The sequence below is a fragment of the Caretta caretta genome, chromosome 9 (assembly GCF_965140235.1).
Source record: "Caretta caretta isolate rCarCar2 chromosome 9, rCarCar1.hap1, whole genome shotgun sequence".
Classification (NCBI taxonomy): domain Eukaryota; kingdom Metazoa; phylum Chordata; order Testudines; family Cheloniidae; genus Caretta; species Caretta caretta.
The window spans coordinates 55,497,855-55,517,485 of NC_134214.1; the positions used below are offsets into that span (position 1 = coordinate 55,497,855).

General features: G+C 39.4%; 1 protein-coding gene across 10 annotated transcripts in view; it reads right to left on the bottom strand.

The window, feature by feature from the left end:
* SEPTIN2 (septin 2) overlaps positions 1–19,631 on the bottom strand; it is a 54,189-nt gene that overhangs the window by 25,861 nt on the left and 8,697 nt on the right. For 5 of the 10 annotated variants that reach the window (XR_012669928.1, XM_075132323.1, XM_048863699.2 and 2 more), the window contains 7 exons: positions 16,736–16,822; positions 14,369–14,492; positions 9,861–9,995; positions 9,403–9,520; positions 6,022–6,123; positions 5,504–5,649; positions 2,245–2,331 (listed from right to left, as the gene is read on the bottom strand). Coding sequence is in view for 9 of the 10 variants with exons in the window: in XM_075132323.1 (XP_074988424.1) it covers positions 2,245–2,331; positions 5,504–5,649; positions 6,022–6,123; positions 9,403–9,520; positions 9,861–9,995; positions 14,369–14,492; positions 16,736–16,822 (799 nt within the window). In the remaining variant the exon portion in view is untranslated. Of the gene's footprint in view, positions 1–2,244; positions 2,332–5,503; positions 5,650–6,021; positions 6,124–9,402; positions 9,521–9,860; positions 9,996–14,368; positions 14,493–16,583; positions 16,704–16,735; positions 16,823–19,631 lie in introns of all 10 variants that reach the window. The other 5 variants (XM_075132319.1, XM_075132325.1, XM_075132326.1 and 2 more) reach the window with 4 other exon arrangements.

A 19,631-nucleotide genomic window follows, 5' to 3' on the forward strand; every position in this document is an offset into this window, starting at 1 on the left:
GATGGAGGGCCAAACAGCTGTTGGAGGAAAAAGAAAGCTGTGGTGCTAAAAACTATTGGGAATTCCTCACAGGTAAGGCCTTACAAGTTCTTGATTAGCAAACTAGCATACTAAAGGTAAATCACTCCTTATTAAAGGCTTAATCCAGCAAGGTTGAGGGAGCTGTAGAGCCTACCTGCCAGTGGGCAATGGGTGCTTGTGAGGAAGCCTAAGAGTTTATTAGTGGCTGCTGCCACAGCTTCATTTCACATCCACTGGCTCTACCTGCACCCAACTGAGTCCTGAGGACAGTAAACTAGTTAGAATTCAATTTTTAGTAGTGGGAAGTGTGGTTTGCATATACCCAGTGTAACATGCATTCTGAACAGAGAACAACGGATAGAACCTAAAGCTTTAGATCAGCTACAGCTGTTTCTGATCCTTCAGAGTAGTAAAGTGCTACTCTGAAAAGGGATTTTGTACAAAGACAGACCATGGCATTCCATAGGTATCTTTACAATGACTCCGGGATCAACTATTTTCAGTTTACAAGAATCTCTTTCCCCATCCCAGTGAATGCTAGCCTTGCCTCAGAGACAAATTCAGTTCTTTCCTTCTCAAAGACCATGTGATAAATGAAGGGGAGGGGGGTGTAAGCTCCCTTTTATGGACACCCAGCCAGCCAGTTAGCTATAATGTCCCTCTTGGTGGCTGGTCTCTGCTTGCTTTACCTGTAAAGGGTTGTTAAAGTCCCACAGGTAAAGGAAAGGGAGTGGGCACCTGACCAAAAGAGCCAATGGGAAGGCTAGAACTTTTTAAAATGGGAAAAAACTTCCCCTTTCTGTCTGTTATTTTTTTCTCCGGGAAAGAGGGGAACAGGGAGCAGTTATGCTATGAGAAGCTTTAGGCCAGGTATGATCATAAATCATCAGATCATACCTAGTACTTATTTGGAACTCCCAAATGTGCAAGTAGATCAGAAATGTTTAGAAAGACGCAATTTGCTTTATTTCTGTTTATTTCTTATGGCTAATTGAATCCTCTGTACTAACCCCAGATGCTTTTGTTTGCTTGTAACCTTTCAGCTGAACCCCCAAGAAAGCTATTATGGGTGCTTAATTTTTGGAATTGCTCTTTAAAATCTAGCAAAAGCCTAGGTTCCAAATGTATTTTCTTTCTTTTTGGTTTTAATAAAATTTACCTTTTTTAAAGAACAGGATTGGATTTTTGGTGTCTTAAGAGGTTGGTGCATATGTTGTTTAATTAGCTGGTGGCAACAGCTAATTTCTTTTGTTTTCTTTCTCAGCTCTTCCCCAGAAGGCTGGGGGGAGGGGAGGGAGAAGGGTGAAAGGGCTTGAGGGTACCCCACAGGAAGGAATTCCCAGGTACGTCTTCCTGGGGTTCCAAAAGGGGTTTTGCATTTGGTTAGTGGCAGTGTTTACCAAGCCAAAGTCAGAGAAAAGCTGTAACCTTGGGAGTTTAATACAAGCCTGGAGTGGCAAGTATTAATTTTTAAAATTTCTGCACTCGAAGTGCCAGAGTGGGGGAAACCTGCCTTGACAGACCATCACCATAGAAAGTTCTGCAGGCCAAACTAGTGACACCTGCACACCAATGCCTTCAAAAGAGTTGCACAAACAAGACTGTCCAGTTTTTAGTTAGATGGTACTAATCAATTCTAGTGATGCACAAGGATACTATCTGGTTCTTAGATACTATATCAGCAGTCAAACTTTAAGAGAGTAGAATCTCTCATAATGTTGCATAGCCAACAAAATTAATAGGCATAAAACCTGCACAAAATTATTTTAGTCAATGAAATCAGCAAATAGGATTCTGAATACACAGGAAGCAGATCTGGTGAGTAAGGGGCTATTTCTGCCATCACTTTTCCTGGAAGAAAAAATTTAAGAGGCAGCTAGCTAGGTCAAATAGCTGGTGACAGGACAATGGTAGGGGATGGACAGGGTGTGTTACATAACGAGTGGGGGGGTGGGGGAAGAAGAGGGACAAATCCCAATGAAACCAGAAGCAAAAGTATAACTCAATTGTCTATCCAGATTTACTAACAATTCATTTCCTCTATTCATGTTTAAATCTAAGGTGTTAGAGACTGATCCATCAGCTTCCAATTTTTGATTACAGCTCCTGAACATCCTATGGTACATCAGATCCTGCTACTGAAAGGTCAGCATGAGAAGGGGGAAGGACAGACAGAAAGGTAGACTCAGAGGAGACAACGGTAGACTGTAACCATGTACTGACAACCTGCCGCCTCTTTTAAGTCTCTCAGAGCGGAAGTTCTCATAGTGAAGGTCCTGGGTCACCTCCTGAAGATCCTGCATATGGGTACTGGAAGGAGCAAAAAAAAGTTGAGAGTGAAACCATGCCCTGTGCCGAATCATAACTTGTTGAGGCACTTTCTTGATGCGTGACTCAAATATAGTATGAATAAGGATAGTCTGGTCATTTGAACCCAACATGCAAAAATACAAGCGCATTTTTTTACAACCCTCATGTCACTGAACCTCTACACGTCCCCTCCTCACCTCATGACATTAACATTCATTTTTTACAATGTTTATTTCTCTTGAACAGTAGTAGGTCACAACAACCAGCAGTCCAAGTACTGAAAGTAAGGTGAGAGAGCGCACTAGTATAGAGAACATGAAGGTTTCTTGCCATTTGTAAAGAGAAGAGCAACAGCAGCAAGTGTTGCCTTCTCACCCCAGACATGGGGGTAAGGAGGTACAACAGCTATCCTTCAGTGTGGAAGAATGAGGAAAGACCGCTCCCAAAAGAATTACTTCCTCTTCCTTGAGAAGGCTCAGGTGGCAAGGTCCATCCAGGGCCCTGTGAAAGGGATACTACTGCCTTGAATATTAGACAGGGCAGTAGTATCCCTGACTATTAGACAGGGCAAGTCTCCCAGGCCCCTGTGACCTATATGGAATATGTGGAACACTTTGTGATATTGATACCAATATTATAAAATTGCTATCAATCTGACCAGATATGCTGTGTAAAGTAGCTGCAAAAATGTTATAATTTGCCCAGTATGATAATCTTGTTTATATGTTTGTATCACCCTTGTATTGTGAGTTGTAGATATGCATGGTATATCTGTATTTCAAAACTTGTGCAGTGTTTCTGAGTGACACCCCCAGACAGAATGACCTCAGCACTAAGCCTGCTTGTTGGCCCATCAAGAGTCATCAGCTGTACAATGAACCCATTGGGGGGAGGAATAGCTCAGTGGTTTGAGCATTGGCCTGCTAAACCCAGGGTTGTGAGCTCAATCCTTGAGGGGGCCATTTAGGGATCTGGGGCAAAAATCAGGGATTGGTCCTGCTTTAAGCAGGGGTTGGACTAGATGACCTCCTGAGGTCCCTTCCAACCCCGATATTCTATGAAAGGCGCCAGGGGATATACCTTATGAGTCAGCAAGGCATCGGGGGGTGGGGGTGGGGAGAAGTGGGGGGAAATCAGAAGCACACTTTGTGACTGGTTGGTGAGTTTAACTTCAGTGTTAACCACAGTTCTGGGAATATCTGCTCTCCTTTTGCAGCTTGCCAGGACCTTGGCATTTTCAGTGAGGGCTATCCCCAGGCACACCAGGTCACATTCCCACTGCTCTTTCCCACCTCAGCTCCTCCAGTGAGAAAGATAACGGCGAGCATTTCTTGTCTTATGCAATCCACTACGTATGTTCTCCCTCTTCTGAAGGAAGGTAAGTCTACATTAAAAAGTTAGGTCAACATCACTACGTCTATCAGGGGTGTGAAAAATCCACAGCCTTGAGCGATATAGTTATACTGACCTAACCCCCCATGTAGACAGTGCTAAGTTGACAGAGTAATTCTTTCATCAACCTAGCTACCACCTCTCGGTGAGGTGGGTTACCCACACTGATGGGCGAACCCCTCCTGGTGATATAGTGAGTGTCTACTCTGAAGCACTACAGCAGCACGGCTGTAGCACTGCAGCGTTTCTAGTGAAGACAGCCGTATGCTCCCCTTCTGTGAAACTGTCAGTTGACACTTAAATAACAAACACAACATTCATTAGTTACACACAAAGGTATTGATACTACTTCATCTTTAATTCCACCTTCTGGAAATGAGGTTTAGTGATACCATCAGGATTTTGGTTCTCTATCTTCAGAGCAGGGTGGCTTACAGCTCCCTATCACTGCTACCAGAATAGTTCAGTATGTGACTCCATTTGCCTGGCTGCAGTTTGATCACAGGCTGACCTTAAGTTCTATCCCTCACAGAAGCTCTAACCCAAGCACATCGCTTCAAAAAGCTTCAGTACACTGATGTATACTTCAGTAATACTGTTTATTCCCTTCAAATTTAAAATGTTTGTAAGAAAGTTGCTAAAGTCTCTCAGCTTTGATGAAAGACTAATTTAACCCATGATGGTTAGGTCAGACTGCTGGACATGAAAGGTCTGAGAAAAGAAAATTTTATTGTCACCTAAGAATTTCCTTTGCACAGCCTGAAGTCTGTATAGTTAGGGGCTCTTAGAATCATAGAATATCAGGGTTGGAAGGGACCTCAGGAGGTCATCTAGTCCAACCCCCTGCTCAAAGCAGGACCAATCCCCAACTAAATCATCCCAGCCAGGGCTTTGTCAAGCCTGACCTTAAAAATGAATATCTTAATAATGAATATCCTTTTGAGGGAGGAATAACTACATATTAGCGTATTAAAAAAGTTTAGAGACCTTTCCTACCAAAGGGCTATATATCTACATAGAACAAGAAGTCTATTTTGTAGGGTTTTGAGAACGTATGTACTGAAGGCCCAGTTGTTGCCTTGAAGTTTCTTTGTATGTATGTAGTGTTGTTGTAGTCGTGTTGGTCCCAGGATATTACGGAGACAAGACAGGTGAGGTAATAACTTTTACTGGACCAATTATGACCTCATCCACCTTCTCTCTCTAGTTTCCTTTTAAGATGGGATAGACAGGCCAAACTAAGAACTCACTTACATGGTCAAGTGTATGGCAACATAATGGGCTACCCCATTAGCTTTCTTAGGTCTTCTCTACATGAGGAAAATGACACACCCAAGGTGTGAATTTAAACCAGTATAAACTCCAGTGTGGACACTTCTTTCAGTGTCAACTTAAGGTGACTGGGAACAGGTTTAACTTTCAACCAAAAACACTTATCAAAATAAGTGTCCGCACAGGGTTTTGAACCAGTTTAAACTTAAATTGACTTTTTAACAGATCTAGCAGGCCCTCGACTCTGAAATGCAAACCTTAAAACCAGGCTCAGCTTTTGATGGTGGTAGGTCCCCCAAATAGGACTGCTGAGCAACAAGACACTAGAAAATGCTATTAACTTTTTGTAGGTTTTAGTTCTGTGCAGATATTTTGATTGCACTTTTAATATGTAGGGAGTGCTGCTCAATCTTGAGGTTCTTGAGACTTTGACAAAAGGATGACAGTACTACCTAAGAAAGAGGTTTGAACACAAGATTAAGTTTTGATAGAAGTGTAATAGTCTTACATTAGCATGGTTCTCAGCTTCAGGAAGTCGTTGTGTTCTGGGTTCTCCACTTCAACTACACCCCATGGATAGAGACGACCTCTAACTTTTTTACCTTTGGCTTCAATCAACTGATTGGATCCCACTACACAAAATGGGATACTGACCTGAAAAAAAAAAATCAAGAGTCACCAAGAATGAACTAGAACCAAACTAGAACCAGTAATCAGTTTCACTAGAAATTGCAGAAAAAAAGCAATAAGCTTTGTGTAGTACTTTTCATCTATAGTTCTCAAAATAATTTACATTGAATGGCAAGCATCATTATCCCCATTTTTCAGATGTGGAAACTTGGGCACAGAGTTAAAGTGACTTACCTGAGGTCAGACAGCAGGTCAGTGGCAAAGCCTGGAACAGAATCCAGGTCTTGTTTTAAAATTATATATTCACCTTGGAAAGTCTGGTAAAACAGGATATACCACTTCTAGCTCAAGAGCTGTATCCATCACAACTATGTCTAATCTAAAAACTATTCCTACCTTCAGGAGCCTGGTCTGTTCTTTAAAATCTTCATCCTCATCTGATTCTGCATCGGGCAGGTGATAAATCTTGATGCCATGTTGTTCAATTTCATCCAGAATCTGAAAGAGTACATCAGGAATGAAGGTAATATACACAAGTCAATCCTTTAACTTTCAAGGTAAACTAATTGCGCAAGAACCATGTCCAAAGAAAGTCTAGATTTTTAGAAGTCTTAATTACTTGCCTAATTTTTGTGTGTTTTAAAATAAAGGCCATAATTGGAGAGACTTACTGTAAACTGACTTTTAGTTATCCTGAGTTGTTCTAAACACTGACAAAAATTACTTAATCCTATCATAACATACAAATCTCTCTCTCAAATTTGAGACAAATGACAATTCTGTTCCTTCCAACTCCACCATGTTAGTGTTTTGGAAAATTCCTGTCACTTTCTTGGAGAATTCAGGTTTACATTGTAGAGAGATACACATAAATTTACCCCAAAAATGATAGCACTGATTAATGTAGCAATTGTTCATAGTGAGGCATAAGCCTTTGCAATTAACTCACTATTGTGTTTTATCACTGCTACAATGTCATTTTGAGATTATGAAGTGAGTATAAAAATAGTAATCTCTAAAGTTTGTTTATAAAATTTGTTTAAAACTAATGCAAGTGCAATATCCCCTTCCACATTTAATATCCCTCTCTCAAGCTATGTCTACACTGGCAATTGAACGACAAATTTTTTTTGTTTTTCAGGTGTTTAAACCCACCCTTGCAAAGGACAAAAGTTTTGCCGTGGCAAGTGCCAGTGTGAACAGCGTGTTGTCGGCAGGAGCGCTCTCCTAGCCCTGCCAACAATGCGAATGCCGCTCGTTTGGGGGGAAGGGTAGAAGTTTTTTGTTGGCAGGACAGCCAACAAACAGCGGCTACACTGTGCGACTTAACAGCACGGCTGTGGTGATACTGCTATGTTGCTAAGAGCTGTGTAGTGTAGACATAGCCTTAGGCTAGCTGTAGCCAGCATATCCTAAGTGCTACCTTCTTTGCTCAGCACATATTAACTTTTGCTTTAGAAGAAAACTTTTCGCCTTCCATGACTGCATAGCAAAATGTATATAAATATTATATATATAAAAAACAAATCACATTTGTTTTATGGTATGGAGACTGCCACCTTCATTATGAGTTGTGCTGGAGAGAATTTTCCATAGGGAGAAGTCACTAACTGACTAGTAATTTGTGAGCAAATGTATTTTAGTTTTTATATCAATTTTTACACTTTCTGGGCAGATGGGGTCAAGAATTATAGAGTAAAAATATGCTTGGGGTTCTCAACCTCACTCTAAGACATGAGCCACACTATGAGAAAAGAAAAGGAGTACTTGTGGCACCTTAGAAACTAACCAATTTATCTGAGCATAAGCTTTCGTGAGCTACAGCTCACTTCATTGGATGCATCCGATGAAGTGAGCTGTAGCTCACGAAAGCTTATGCTCAAATAAATTGGTTAGTCTCTAAGGTGCCACAAGTACTCCTTTTCTTTTTGCGAATACAGACTAACACGGCTGCTACTCTGAAACCTGTCACTATGAGAGTGTCTCATTGACACTCCTCTCCCACTGGTGATAGAATCTCTGTGGCAACTAGAGCAATTACTGACTTTCTTAATGTTGCCTTGCCATATAATATATTTTTAGTGGTCAGTATGATGTAGCAGCAGGAAACCAGGGAGAGTCAGCATGATGCAAGAACTAGCTTTGGGTGGGCTACTGGTGGTTCATGGATCACAATTTGGAAGCCACTGATATAAACAGACAAACACTCCCTCCAAGACAGTGAGCAGACTTATTCTCTTCTGGACTGGAGTGGAGAAAAGATTTCTCCTTTTTAGCTCAGAAGATTCACTGAAAATTGAAGAGCTGAATGATGGAACTACTCCATCCACGAGGGGAGGGAAGAAAAAAAGACATGTATATGAAGGAGTAAGGTAACGGACCTAACTCCTGGATTCAATCTGGCACTAAACAGATGAAATTCAAAACAGTCATGTGTAGCCACATTTAAACAACATACATTTCAATTTACCTATAAATAGTGTAGAGTGAAAATGCTTTCTCACCACAGTCAACAATAGTCCAAACATGATGGAGACTGTTTACAAGGAAAATTGTAGCATCCATGAATTAAGTTCTACCACGTTTATTGTTAAAGACTATATATATATATATATATATATATATATATATTTAAAAGTAAAGAGGGGAAAAAAAACAGTATGATTCTGAATTTCGGGGGGGGGGGGGGGGAGGGGAAGCAGGGGGAAATCAGAGATTTACTTCAAAACAACTCAACTTGGAACGGCTTATTGCTCCCAGTTACATTTTCAAAGCAAAGTAAAATATAAGAAACTTAGGGGAAAGCTTTGCAGAGATATGGGGCCACTAGTTTAAAGACTGGCCTTCTATGCTGGATTCTGGCCCCCATAAATCCTTTATTTCTTCCCCTCCCTCAATTAAGAGCTGATTTTTGCAAAATTCTAGCAGTACCTGTATTTCAAAGCCAAGTGTAATTAACTCACTGACCAGACTTCAGGAAACAAGTTGAAAGGATTTACAGAATGAGTGGAAGTTTTAAATTTAAGAGTGGTTGTTGGGTCACCAGGGCCTCTTTAACAAGTTAATTACACTTTGCATTGTAAAACTCAAACAGGTATAATCACCTATTGCTTGATTTAAAAATTAAAGAGTAAAACATAAAAGCTCTTCAAGGCTATAAGGATCTGACACTGTCTAAGAAGGGGTGGAATAAACTGGTACCAAGCAGTGGGTGTAGGGGGTGTCAACACATAAAGAAAGCGATAACATATCTTAGGGGTATGATTTTTATACTTAAAACACATTTAAACAGTTAAGTATTTAAATGATAATGGAGTCACCTACTTTAAATAAGCTTGTTTGCTAGTGCTAATGTTTATGTTCTTATGTTAATCCATTGCTTCCATCAGTCAGCTCCAACATTTCAAAATTCATTTTATAATTTAAAACTAGTGTGCATAGCCAATCTGACCCAAAGTGAAAGAAACAGGTCCAATCCTTCTTAGGCTTGGCCGGATATTACAGCCGATTTGTACCGCAATACAGCCAAATCACCGCTCCCACTGACAGATGACCATTGCTGAATTTAAAAAAAGAATAATACCCCCAGTCAAATCAAGAATCAGAATCCTCAGGATGCCAAAGACTGTGTGTTTTCTGGCAAATTTTAAACCACAGTACACCATGCCTGTACAGTGTCATGTGGGAGAACAGCACTTTTCTTGGCTGAAGTCTCCCTGCTCACCTACACTAGGGTTACTAGTAGCCAACATTAACACAAACGAAATTAGAACTTACCCTTTTCTTCAGCCTTTCCCGTTCCTTCAGAGTAAGTGTATCAGCTTTTGCAATTACAGGTACAATATTCACTTTGTTGTGTATGGCCTTCATAAACTCAACATCCAAGGGTTTAAGACTAAAAATAACGTTGAAATTTAAAAGAGTGTCAGGTATTTAAATGCCTAACTTATTTTTACACTAAAATGAACACACGCACAATCTTATAAAGATGAGGTTTTTTCTATTAAAAAGTTTCCATTTTCAACAATTCTAGATTGTCATCCTAAACATCCCCTACTTCTCCCCAAAAGGGTAAATTCACCACCTCTAATAGTGATATGTAACGGTTTCTATATGATCTGTCTTGTTTTTCAAAACTTAGTGAGCAAAAACTCTTAGAGTAAAAGTTGTCCAAAAAAAAAAAAAAAAGGTAAAAAAATAAAATAAAATATAAAATAAAGTGCATTGATACTTACCCATGACCAAATGGTGAAACAAAGTAGAAGCAACAGTGTACCCGGTTATCTACAATATGCCGCCTGTTCAAGCCACTCTCATCATGCAGATACCGCTCAAACTGCTCATCAGTATAAGAAATTATGGTCTTAAAACTGTAAGAAACAGGTGGATTAATACAGCTATGCTGACCATTTAGATGCTCACACTCCATATTCTGAAGAGGGGTTTTATAGTAATTTTTCAAAGAAAAAAATAAACCACCAAGTTATCTCTTAACCAGCCAACCTAATATCTACCCCCCCAATATCAAGCAAGTACTGGGGCCGTGAAAATAAGATAAGCTAACAAGATTGGAGACCACAATAGTATACACTCTTGGACATTAGGCAAGTCAAACTCCTGCTTTAATGATTATATATATATATAGAAAATGCACAAGGGTAGTGAAAAAATCAGTACTATATTTATTCCTCTAGTGACTTTCTCCTGAGATTTCCTCTTGGGTTAATATTAAACAGATGTTCAAGATACTCTTGACTTAAACGTTCCAACTCAGTTTGGGGAAAAAAAAATAAGTCAGCTTTGGTGGTGTAGTAGCAGGCCTGTTGAACTGCGATGCAACAGATCTGAGAAAATGCATCCAATTGCTTATCACATCTATGTCATAAGCAATCAGTTTATTTGATCATAAATATCAGATTCTGTAAAACCGTGTGGTGGCTATACAGTCTAAAATGTTGGCATACATAACTATAAACATAAGTACTTATGGAGAGTAATTACTAGTGCCCATGAAGGGGCTTTGAGAAATTCCAGTTATATTTATGGACTGACATTTACTTAAATTTTTGTAAGAAATAAAGCTCAGCTTTAAGTCACTTATACAAGATTTAAGACTACATCTGTTCCACAACAGATCTGCACTAGCATTTATGCCTGCTTTTAACATGGATATGATATATGCTCAGAGGTAGGAAAGCAGTACTGCAGCTGCTATTATTGTCTGCCCCCTTGCATATACATTATATTGCCTGTCCAAACGGTCTCTGCTCTTGCAAGAGAACCGATCGACCCAACCAAACTTCCTTCTAATTCCATATCTGAGGGGTGGACTAGCTACATCAGCCTTTGTCCACTTCATTCACTTATCAACAGCAAGAAACAACACTTCTGCAAGTCTTACCTCTACATACAGTCCAGACAGTGTCTTATGGTCATCTCTCCACTGTAAGTCAAAGAACCCTAATCTACCTGAGGCACACTCCAGAGTATGTATTGGCTGCAGTAAACCATATTTGAACCTTCTTGATTTCACCCATAAGATATTTGACCAGCAATAGATCAGTTAAAGTTGTATGTAGAAATCTGACAATTTAATTTAAAAATATTTAAAACTCAAAAATAAATATTTTTATTTCTTGTTTATCTTTGCCTTTAACTGTATCTTAAAAATGTTTGCCAGAGAATTGCTTATCATTTCTCTCCAGTACCTTTTAGAGATGACTTTTTGTTTATTTTTGAAAGTCTGAATGTGAGGCGATTACACTTAGCATATGAAACTTGGGAGGCAAGAGGCTTGACCGAGGGCCTGTCTACACTTACTGGGGGATCCATGAGTGGTGGTCAATGCATTGGTGGTCGATTTAGCGGTTCTAGTAAAGATCCACTAAATTGACCGCAGATCACTCTCCGGTCAACTTCTATACTCCACCGGATAGAGCAGAGTAGGGGGAGTAGACAGCACAGCGTCTCCCATCGATGTTGCATAGCGTGGAACCCACAGTAAGATCTAAGCTATGTTGATTTGAGTTATGTTATTCATGTAACTCAAATTGCATAGCTTAGATTGACTTTTCCCTTTAGTGTAGGCAAGGCCTGAGTTAAGACAAATCAAGATGTGGGCTTTTTCTTTTGTATCTCCAGCACATCTGCAGACATGGTAGACTGATATATATCTGCAGACTGATATATATCTCTTTCTGTAAGAGAGAGGAATTTGAACATTTTGTACCAAAAAAAAAGATGGTATGAACCATTTTCTAATTAAATTCTGCTGAACTGCTTGCTGCTATCTATGATCCAAGTCCCACTTCCCATCTTAGTCATTTTCAATTAGAAAGAGTACATAATAGGCTGCACTATAGCTCACTTAAAGCCTTGCAAATTCCCTGTTCACCTTAAAAAGCATGAAAACAAAATTGGAATTAGATGACAAAGCTCAGAACAGAGAATAAAAGGAATTTCACCCTATTTATGAAGGATTGTGTGGGGAAGGTCGATTAATTTCCTATATTTTGTTGCTGGGTTATTTGATCTAAAGTAAGTGACAGGTCTATTTATTAGTGCATCTTTAAGACTGTCATGGGCATGCAGAGATCATGGATGGGCACTCTTACAATAGTTTAATAAATCTGAATAAGTTAATTCCTTTAACAGGTCCTTGAAAGTCACCAGCAGTCACCCTAGTTACTCACCAGCTTTTATTTTGTAATTAAGTTATTTAAGTTACTCTGTAAAATGCAGATTTTTCCTAAAGAAGCAAGGCAAGATTTTCTTCCAATATTGTAGTTTTATAAAAACTTCAATATTCTTGCTAAAATCTCATCATGCATATAAATTTTATAAAGAGCTATAACCCCACACACAACAAAAAGTAGTGCTGATTTAATTCACTCCAATATACCGCATGCCCAGAACTTTAAAGGCAAGTATAACATCATGAGTCAAGTATCAGGGGGTAGCCGTGTTAGTCTGTATCCACAGAAAACAACAAGGAGTCCAGTGGCAACTAAAGACTAACAGATTTATTTGGGCATAAGCTTTCAAGGGTAAAAAAACACTTCTCCATATACCTGAAGTGGTTTTTTACCCACAAACGCTTATGCCCAAATAAATCTGTTTGTCTTTAAGGTGCCACCGGACTCCTTGTTATCATGACTCAAGCAAATGCTAAGGTATCATATCTGGCAAGAGTTCATGATTATCAAGGACTGTGCAAAACACTGGGCACTACAGAAGAGTAATTTTATCAGAGTGCTAAAATACTCTTTATCCTATTGGTCTGGAACATACACGATCGATTTGTAAAAATAAGGATTTTTAAAAACACACCCAAATGAGATCCCTTCAAAGCAATAAAGCAAGCCTGTCTTTCCGCTAAGTCACGTTTCAGATTCAACACTTCAAATACATAAATTAGTAGAAAGATACAATAACTGAATTATAAAAGTATTTATGTTACAACAAACTGCCTTTTATGTTTTAATATAGTACCTAAATGTGCCATTACTGGTACGTTAACTGCCACGTGGTTTAGATGGAACTACTATAGGGAAGGGGTGCATAACTGGTTGAAAAAAAAAAACAAAAACCACACAGTATCAATGACTCATTGCCAGACTGGGAGGATGTATCTAGTGGGTACACTGCATGGGTTACCCCCAGTGAAAAGTTCTGGGCTGCGGTACTATTCAATATTTTCATTAATGACTTGGATAATGGAATGGAGAGCATGCTTATAAAATTTGTGGAGGACACCAAGCTGGGAGGGGTACAAATCCTTTGGAGGACAGGATTAGAATTCTGAACAACCCTGACAAACTGGAGAGCTGGTCTGAAATCAACAAGTTGAAAGTCAATAAAGACAAGTGCAAACTACTACACTAAAAGGAAAAATCAAACACAAAACAACTGGCTAGACAATAGTTCTGTACAAAATAACTTGGGGGTGAGAGTGGATCACAAATTGAATATAAGCCGACAAGGTGACAATTGCAAAAAAAAAAAGCTACTATTCCGGGTGGGGGGGGTGGGGGTTGTTAACAGGAGTGCAGTATGTCAGAAACAGGAGGTAATTGTCCTGTTCTACTCACACTGGTGAGGTCTCAGTTGGAGTACTGTGTCCTGTTCTGGGCACAACACTTTAAGGTAGATATGGACAAATTGGAGAGAGTAGAGAAGAGCAACAAAAACGACAAAAGGTTTAGAAAACCTAGGAGGAAAGGTTAAAAACCTGGCATGTTTAGCCTCGGGGGGGGGGGGGGGGGAGAAAAAATGAGGGGGGGCTGATAATCTTCAGATATATTAAGGGGAGTTATAAAGGACACTGATCAATTGCTGTCCATGTTCACTGAAGGTAGGACAAGTAGTAATGGGCTTAACCTGAAGCTCGGGAGATTTAGTTTACATTTTAAGGAAAACTTTAACACAAAATATAGTTAAGTACTGGAATCGGTTACCAAGGGAAGATTGTGGAATCCCCAGCAACGGAGGTTTTTAAGTTAGACACACACTTATCAGAGATAGTCTAGGTATACTTGGTCCTGCCCCAACACAGGGGAATGGGCTTGGATGACCTCCAAAGATCTCTTCCAACCCTACATTTCTGTGATTGTGCTAGGCGCGCAATGTACCTGCACTTCAGCGATTTAGTCCTGAGAAAAGAGTATGAGAATGAACTTCAAAGAATCCAAAGGGAGACGTAAATCCTCTTTTCTATAGGTCAATAAACCCTTTATATACATACCAGTCTCGGCAATTGATGGCATCACCATAACCTGGTGTATCTACAACTGTCAAACGGAGCTTAACACCCCTTTCCTCGATTTCAACTGTTGAAGCTTCAATCTGCACAGTCCTTTCAATTTTTTCTATAAAACAGCAAACTTGATCTTAAAAAGAAATCTCATAAATTTAGTTAATTCTAAGGCTAGATCAAGAATATCCAGCAAGTGGAACCATTTAAGAGGCTCTCTCTACTAATAACCTTATTCTTGGGGTCACATGACATCAGAAGCAGACACAAAATTTTCCATAGAAGCGATTTTTCAAGACATCTGAGGATGTGTACTGTTTCTTTAAATCTGTAGCAGAAAGCCAGGCAGGATGAGTTTAGATAGAATGAGAAACAGACAGTAGCTTTCGGAGTACTTTTATTTTTATAGGGAAGGTTCTTTTCCATTGTTGGAAGAAAATGACAGACATGCCACATGACATGCTGAGCTAATGAAAATGAGTCACTCAACAAGAAAGCAGTGGAACTGCAATGCAAAAAGAACACCCCCCGCCCAAAAAAAAAAGAAAAAAAAAAAAAGAGAAGATTCCCAGAAGAGGGAAACAAAAAATATCCATTAACAGCTTCAAATTCCTTTGGCAGAAATGTGGCAGGTGTGTGACAAATGAGAATGCAGGACAGATAAATTATGCACACTCAGTGGAAGCATGTGCAGAAAAAAATAAAGAAAATTAGCAGTGTGTCTATCAAGGCAAGAAGCCAAGTGATGCCTATACTTAGAATTTCTCTAAGGGAGGTTTCAGAGTGATAGCCATGTTAGTCTGCATCAGCAAAAACGAGAAGTCCTTGTGGCGCCTTAGAGACTAACAAATTTATTTGGGCATATGCTTTCGTGGGCTAAACCTCACTTCATCAGATGCATGGAGTGGAAAATACAATAGGGAGGTATACATACACAGCGTATGAAAAGATGGGAGTTGCCTTACCAAGTGTGTGTGGGGGTCAGTGCTAATGAGCCAATTCAAGTAAGGTGGAAGTGGGCTAATCTCAACAGTTGACAAGAAGGGGTGGAAATCACTTTTGTAGTGCTAAGGGAGGTATTATGAGAATTTTCTGCATCTTTGTTCAAGTTGACTTTATTTTCAAAAAGACTTCTGTCCTCCCTTCTTCCTGTGCCATGAAGGCATTTTTTCCCAAAAAGAACTAAGCAGACTCTTTGGTACTATTCATCATCATTCCTCACTTGACCACATGGGCTCATTAACAGATGCAAAGGGCTCATGTTTCCTGGGGTGAAGTGTACTGCCTCCCTAGCACGCATAAAGTAGATAATAAGCAAGTAGGGCTCTCCAGCCAATGCAGTTTGAATACTGTTTGCAGTATTCCAGTCACAAATGCCTATCGCAGCTACACTAGCACAAATATGCAACCATATTTGGAAGAGACGACTAAGGGTGGATATGATTGAGGTCTATAAAATCATGACTGGCGTGGAGAAAGTGTTATTTACTCCTTCTCATAACATGAGAGCTAAGGGTCACCAAATAAAAATAGGCAGCAGGTTTAAAACAAACAAAAGGAAGTATTTCTTCACACAATGCAGTCAACCTGTGGAACTCTGCCAGAGGATATTGCGAAAGCCAAGACCGGGGTGGCCAACCTGTGGCTCCGGAGCGGCTCTTCAGAAGTTAATATATGGCTCTTTGTATAGGCACTGACTCTGGGGCTGAAACTACAGGTGCCAACTTTCCAATGTGACAGGGTGGGCTCTCACTGCTCAACCCCTGGCTCTGCCATAGGCCCTGTCCCCACTCCAACCCTTCCTGAGCCCACCCCTGAGCCTGTCGTGCCCTCACTCCTCCCCCAGAGCCTCCTGCACGCCATGAAACAGCTGATCGGGAGGTGCGAGGAGGGAGGGGGAGGCGCTGATCGGCAGGGTGGTCAGTGGGTGGTAGACACTGGGAGCAGGGTGGGGAACTGAAGGGGGGCTGCTGACGTATTGCTGTGGCTCTTTGGCCATGTACATTGGTAAATTCTAGCTCCTTCTCAGGCTCAGGTTGGCCACTCTTGGCCAAGAGTGCAACAGGGTTCAAAAAAGAACTAGATAAATTCATGGAGAATAGGTCCGTCAATGGCTATAAGCCAGGATGGGGAGGGATGGTGTCCCTAGCCTCTGTTTGCCAGAAGCTGGAAATGCGTGATAGGGAATGGATCACTTGATGATTACCTGTTCCGTTCATTCCCTCTGGGGCACCAGTCATTGGCCTCTGTCGGAAGACAGGATACTGGGCTAGATGGACCTTTGGTCTGACCCAGTATGGCCATTCTTATGTTATGTTCATTCACACTGAAGAGACATTAGGAAATAAAAATGTTTACCGGCTGCTCCTGGGATTATCCTTTCTGGGTAGAGATCTGTCAAGAACAGGCTGTTTATTAGAGTAGATTTTCCCAATCCAGATTCACCTATGATTCATTTTGAAAATATGCTGATCATAAATACGTTCTACATAATTAACCTTTCAGAAATGATATATAACATCTGATTATAGATATTTTTCTTAAGTTAAATGTAACCAAGTCTTTCAAATTGTGGATTAAACTGACATGGAGTGGTAATGATATAGTCAGGCCGCTATTATGCGCTTAAAGCAGGAGTTCATTTTATATATTCCAAATTTTTAGCACATAAGCTCTAAGTAAAGCTTGATATTTGAAGACTTACATGTAAATCTGTTAGAGCTCTAATTTTTTAATTGACCTTAAATTCACAGTATGAGTCTTACGATTTTTCAGTCTCCTGTAGCTTTTAAACTAAAAGTTGTAGTGAAAATTTTGCATATAGTAAGAGTTTGAAGTACATCTGGGATTATTTAATAACTGTCACTGATTGAAAAAAAATGTTACTGGTATACATCACAATCAAATCTTTGTGCTGTGGTTAGCCAATGGAAAACAATTATATCTGCTACTTATATTGTCTGATATGGTATGCAGAAGTCTTTTCAAACTGTTACAGAGTGGTGTACAACACTACCTTTTGGCATATGCACCGAATAATGTTTCCTGTAATTGAAGGCTAACACAATGTGTGATTTATAGGTTTGCTAGTTCAGGGCATTTATGTTGCATCAGACAAAAAGGATCTTCAACAACGGAATGGCTACATAATTGAAGACCAGGATCTTTGACACTTTAGCCATTTGCTTTGATGAAGACCCTGACCTCTGTCAAACTTCTGATGTAGCCAAACTGTTTCAAAGGGGGAGGTGGTGGGGAGGATCTTTGACAATGTATCCAACTGATTTGTCAAAGATCCTGTTCTTCATTAAACTGATCAACAGAACTGAACAAAAAAATAAAAATAAAAATGAAAAAAGAGCGAAAGATGGGCCTGTCAATCCCCCTGGGCTATATGACCAATGACACTGATCAAACACAAATGTGATGACTGAATATGAAGACCAAAATGAAAATTAAAAACCTATAACAAAATGAAAAACCCAACCAGCTAAATAGTTGGTCAAATGTTTTAGAAAAATGGCCATTTTTCAAACTGAAAAATTACAACCAGTTCCTACAATCAGCTGATTCAGGAATGGAGCTTGCTGGCTGAACAGTTTCATGCAACAAGAAAGCCATGATTTTTATTGATGGAGTTTACTACTGCTTGAAACTGGGCTAAGCTCCACACCAAAACAAGCCACAGTTTTCCTTATCTACTTTAAAAGTTTGAATAAGTGCAGCTACACTGGCAACTGACCACCGATTAATGAATTTGGGGCTAATCCCAAGCCTAGACAAGGCAGTAGTTTAGTGCTGGAAACCTTAAATTGGTCAATTAACACAAGCTTCCTTTTGGTTTAACATGGCCAAGCAGCCAGAATAATATAAATGTCAGCTTGCATTTTCATGCATCAGCCAATTTGTCTACACTTGGATAATTTGGACAAGCAATAATGGAAGCTGTCATTGAAATAGGGAGAGTTATGGTCAGAACCATATCAGCATACACAGCTTTTAAGAAAATTTATCCCATCCCAGTTTCCTGGGAATGAAGACATTTGACTTTATTATTTTGACCTATAATCTTATTCTTTAAAGACATTAAATATGATTCACAACAGAAGAAAAAGTTAAACCCCTCTTTGTTTACCTATACATATCTGAACAGAAGATAGACACATTCAGGCCAAATTACTGAAATAATCAGAATTTTGAGTAATTTATTTTTAACTCACATCTACTGCCCCTCTAGGTTAGCAAAGTATCATCCAAACTCTCCTAATACAATGCATTTCAATGACGTTGTTTTCCCTAATTTTTCTCCTCAAATATCTTTATTTATACCTTAAAACTATTGGCAGATAGGTAACATACAGTAAGCATTGCTATCCCACACAGAAACTTTCAAATAAGTGTCTTCTCCTTTACTAATGTTGTCTCTTTTCCATACATGAATTTGTTTCTGAATGGAGCAGACACTGGGTTGTTTTGTTTAATAATTTATACATGGCTCTATGCCAAAGCCACTTTACATAGTTGTATTTTCAGCTGATGTCACAGAGTGCTGGGAATTAAATTTAGCTGCAGCAGAGAAAGTGTGTTTATAGTTCTCTTAATTGTTTAAATGTTTTGGATTACAGAATAGTAGACTTCAAAAAGGTTAAAAATAAATAATTTGAGAATTGGGGGTTTCTTAGCAGATAAAGTTTTAGAAAGTAAACTGATATTTTATATAAAAGCTGTTTAAATGTATCCTGTAAAGATTTTATCCAAAACAAAGCCAGCAGAGCTGATGAAAACCCAAACTAGCAAGGAACAGACATTCAATACAGTATAACTGATTTAAAATTTTTTTGAATTCTCACTCTAGGTAATGCAAGCAGGCTCTCATGAATTATTCTAATAAAATGTGAAAAGCAAAGCTTTCCTAGCATTCAACTGTAAGCTACAAAAACAGGACAGAAGTAATGCTGTGGCTGCTCTGTTGGCAGAAAACAAGGAAATAATTATGGGTTCGAGAAGGTCTTTTATAAGTCTTGGGCTCTAGAATGATTACAACTCAGGTGGTACATAAACAACCACTAACGGTTATACCACCAAATAGTTCCATGACTCACAAGCCAACTCCTGCAGTGGGGTACATCTGACAGAAGCAAATAATGAAAGGGAGTTTTTATTACTAGTAACGACGTGTGAAAGATATAACACAGCTTTGTTTTCAGATCTGGGATTGGGCTGCTGGGTTGGGTTGTTTTTTTGTTTTTGTTTT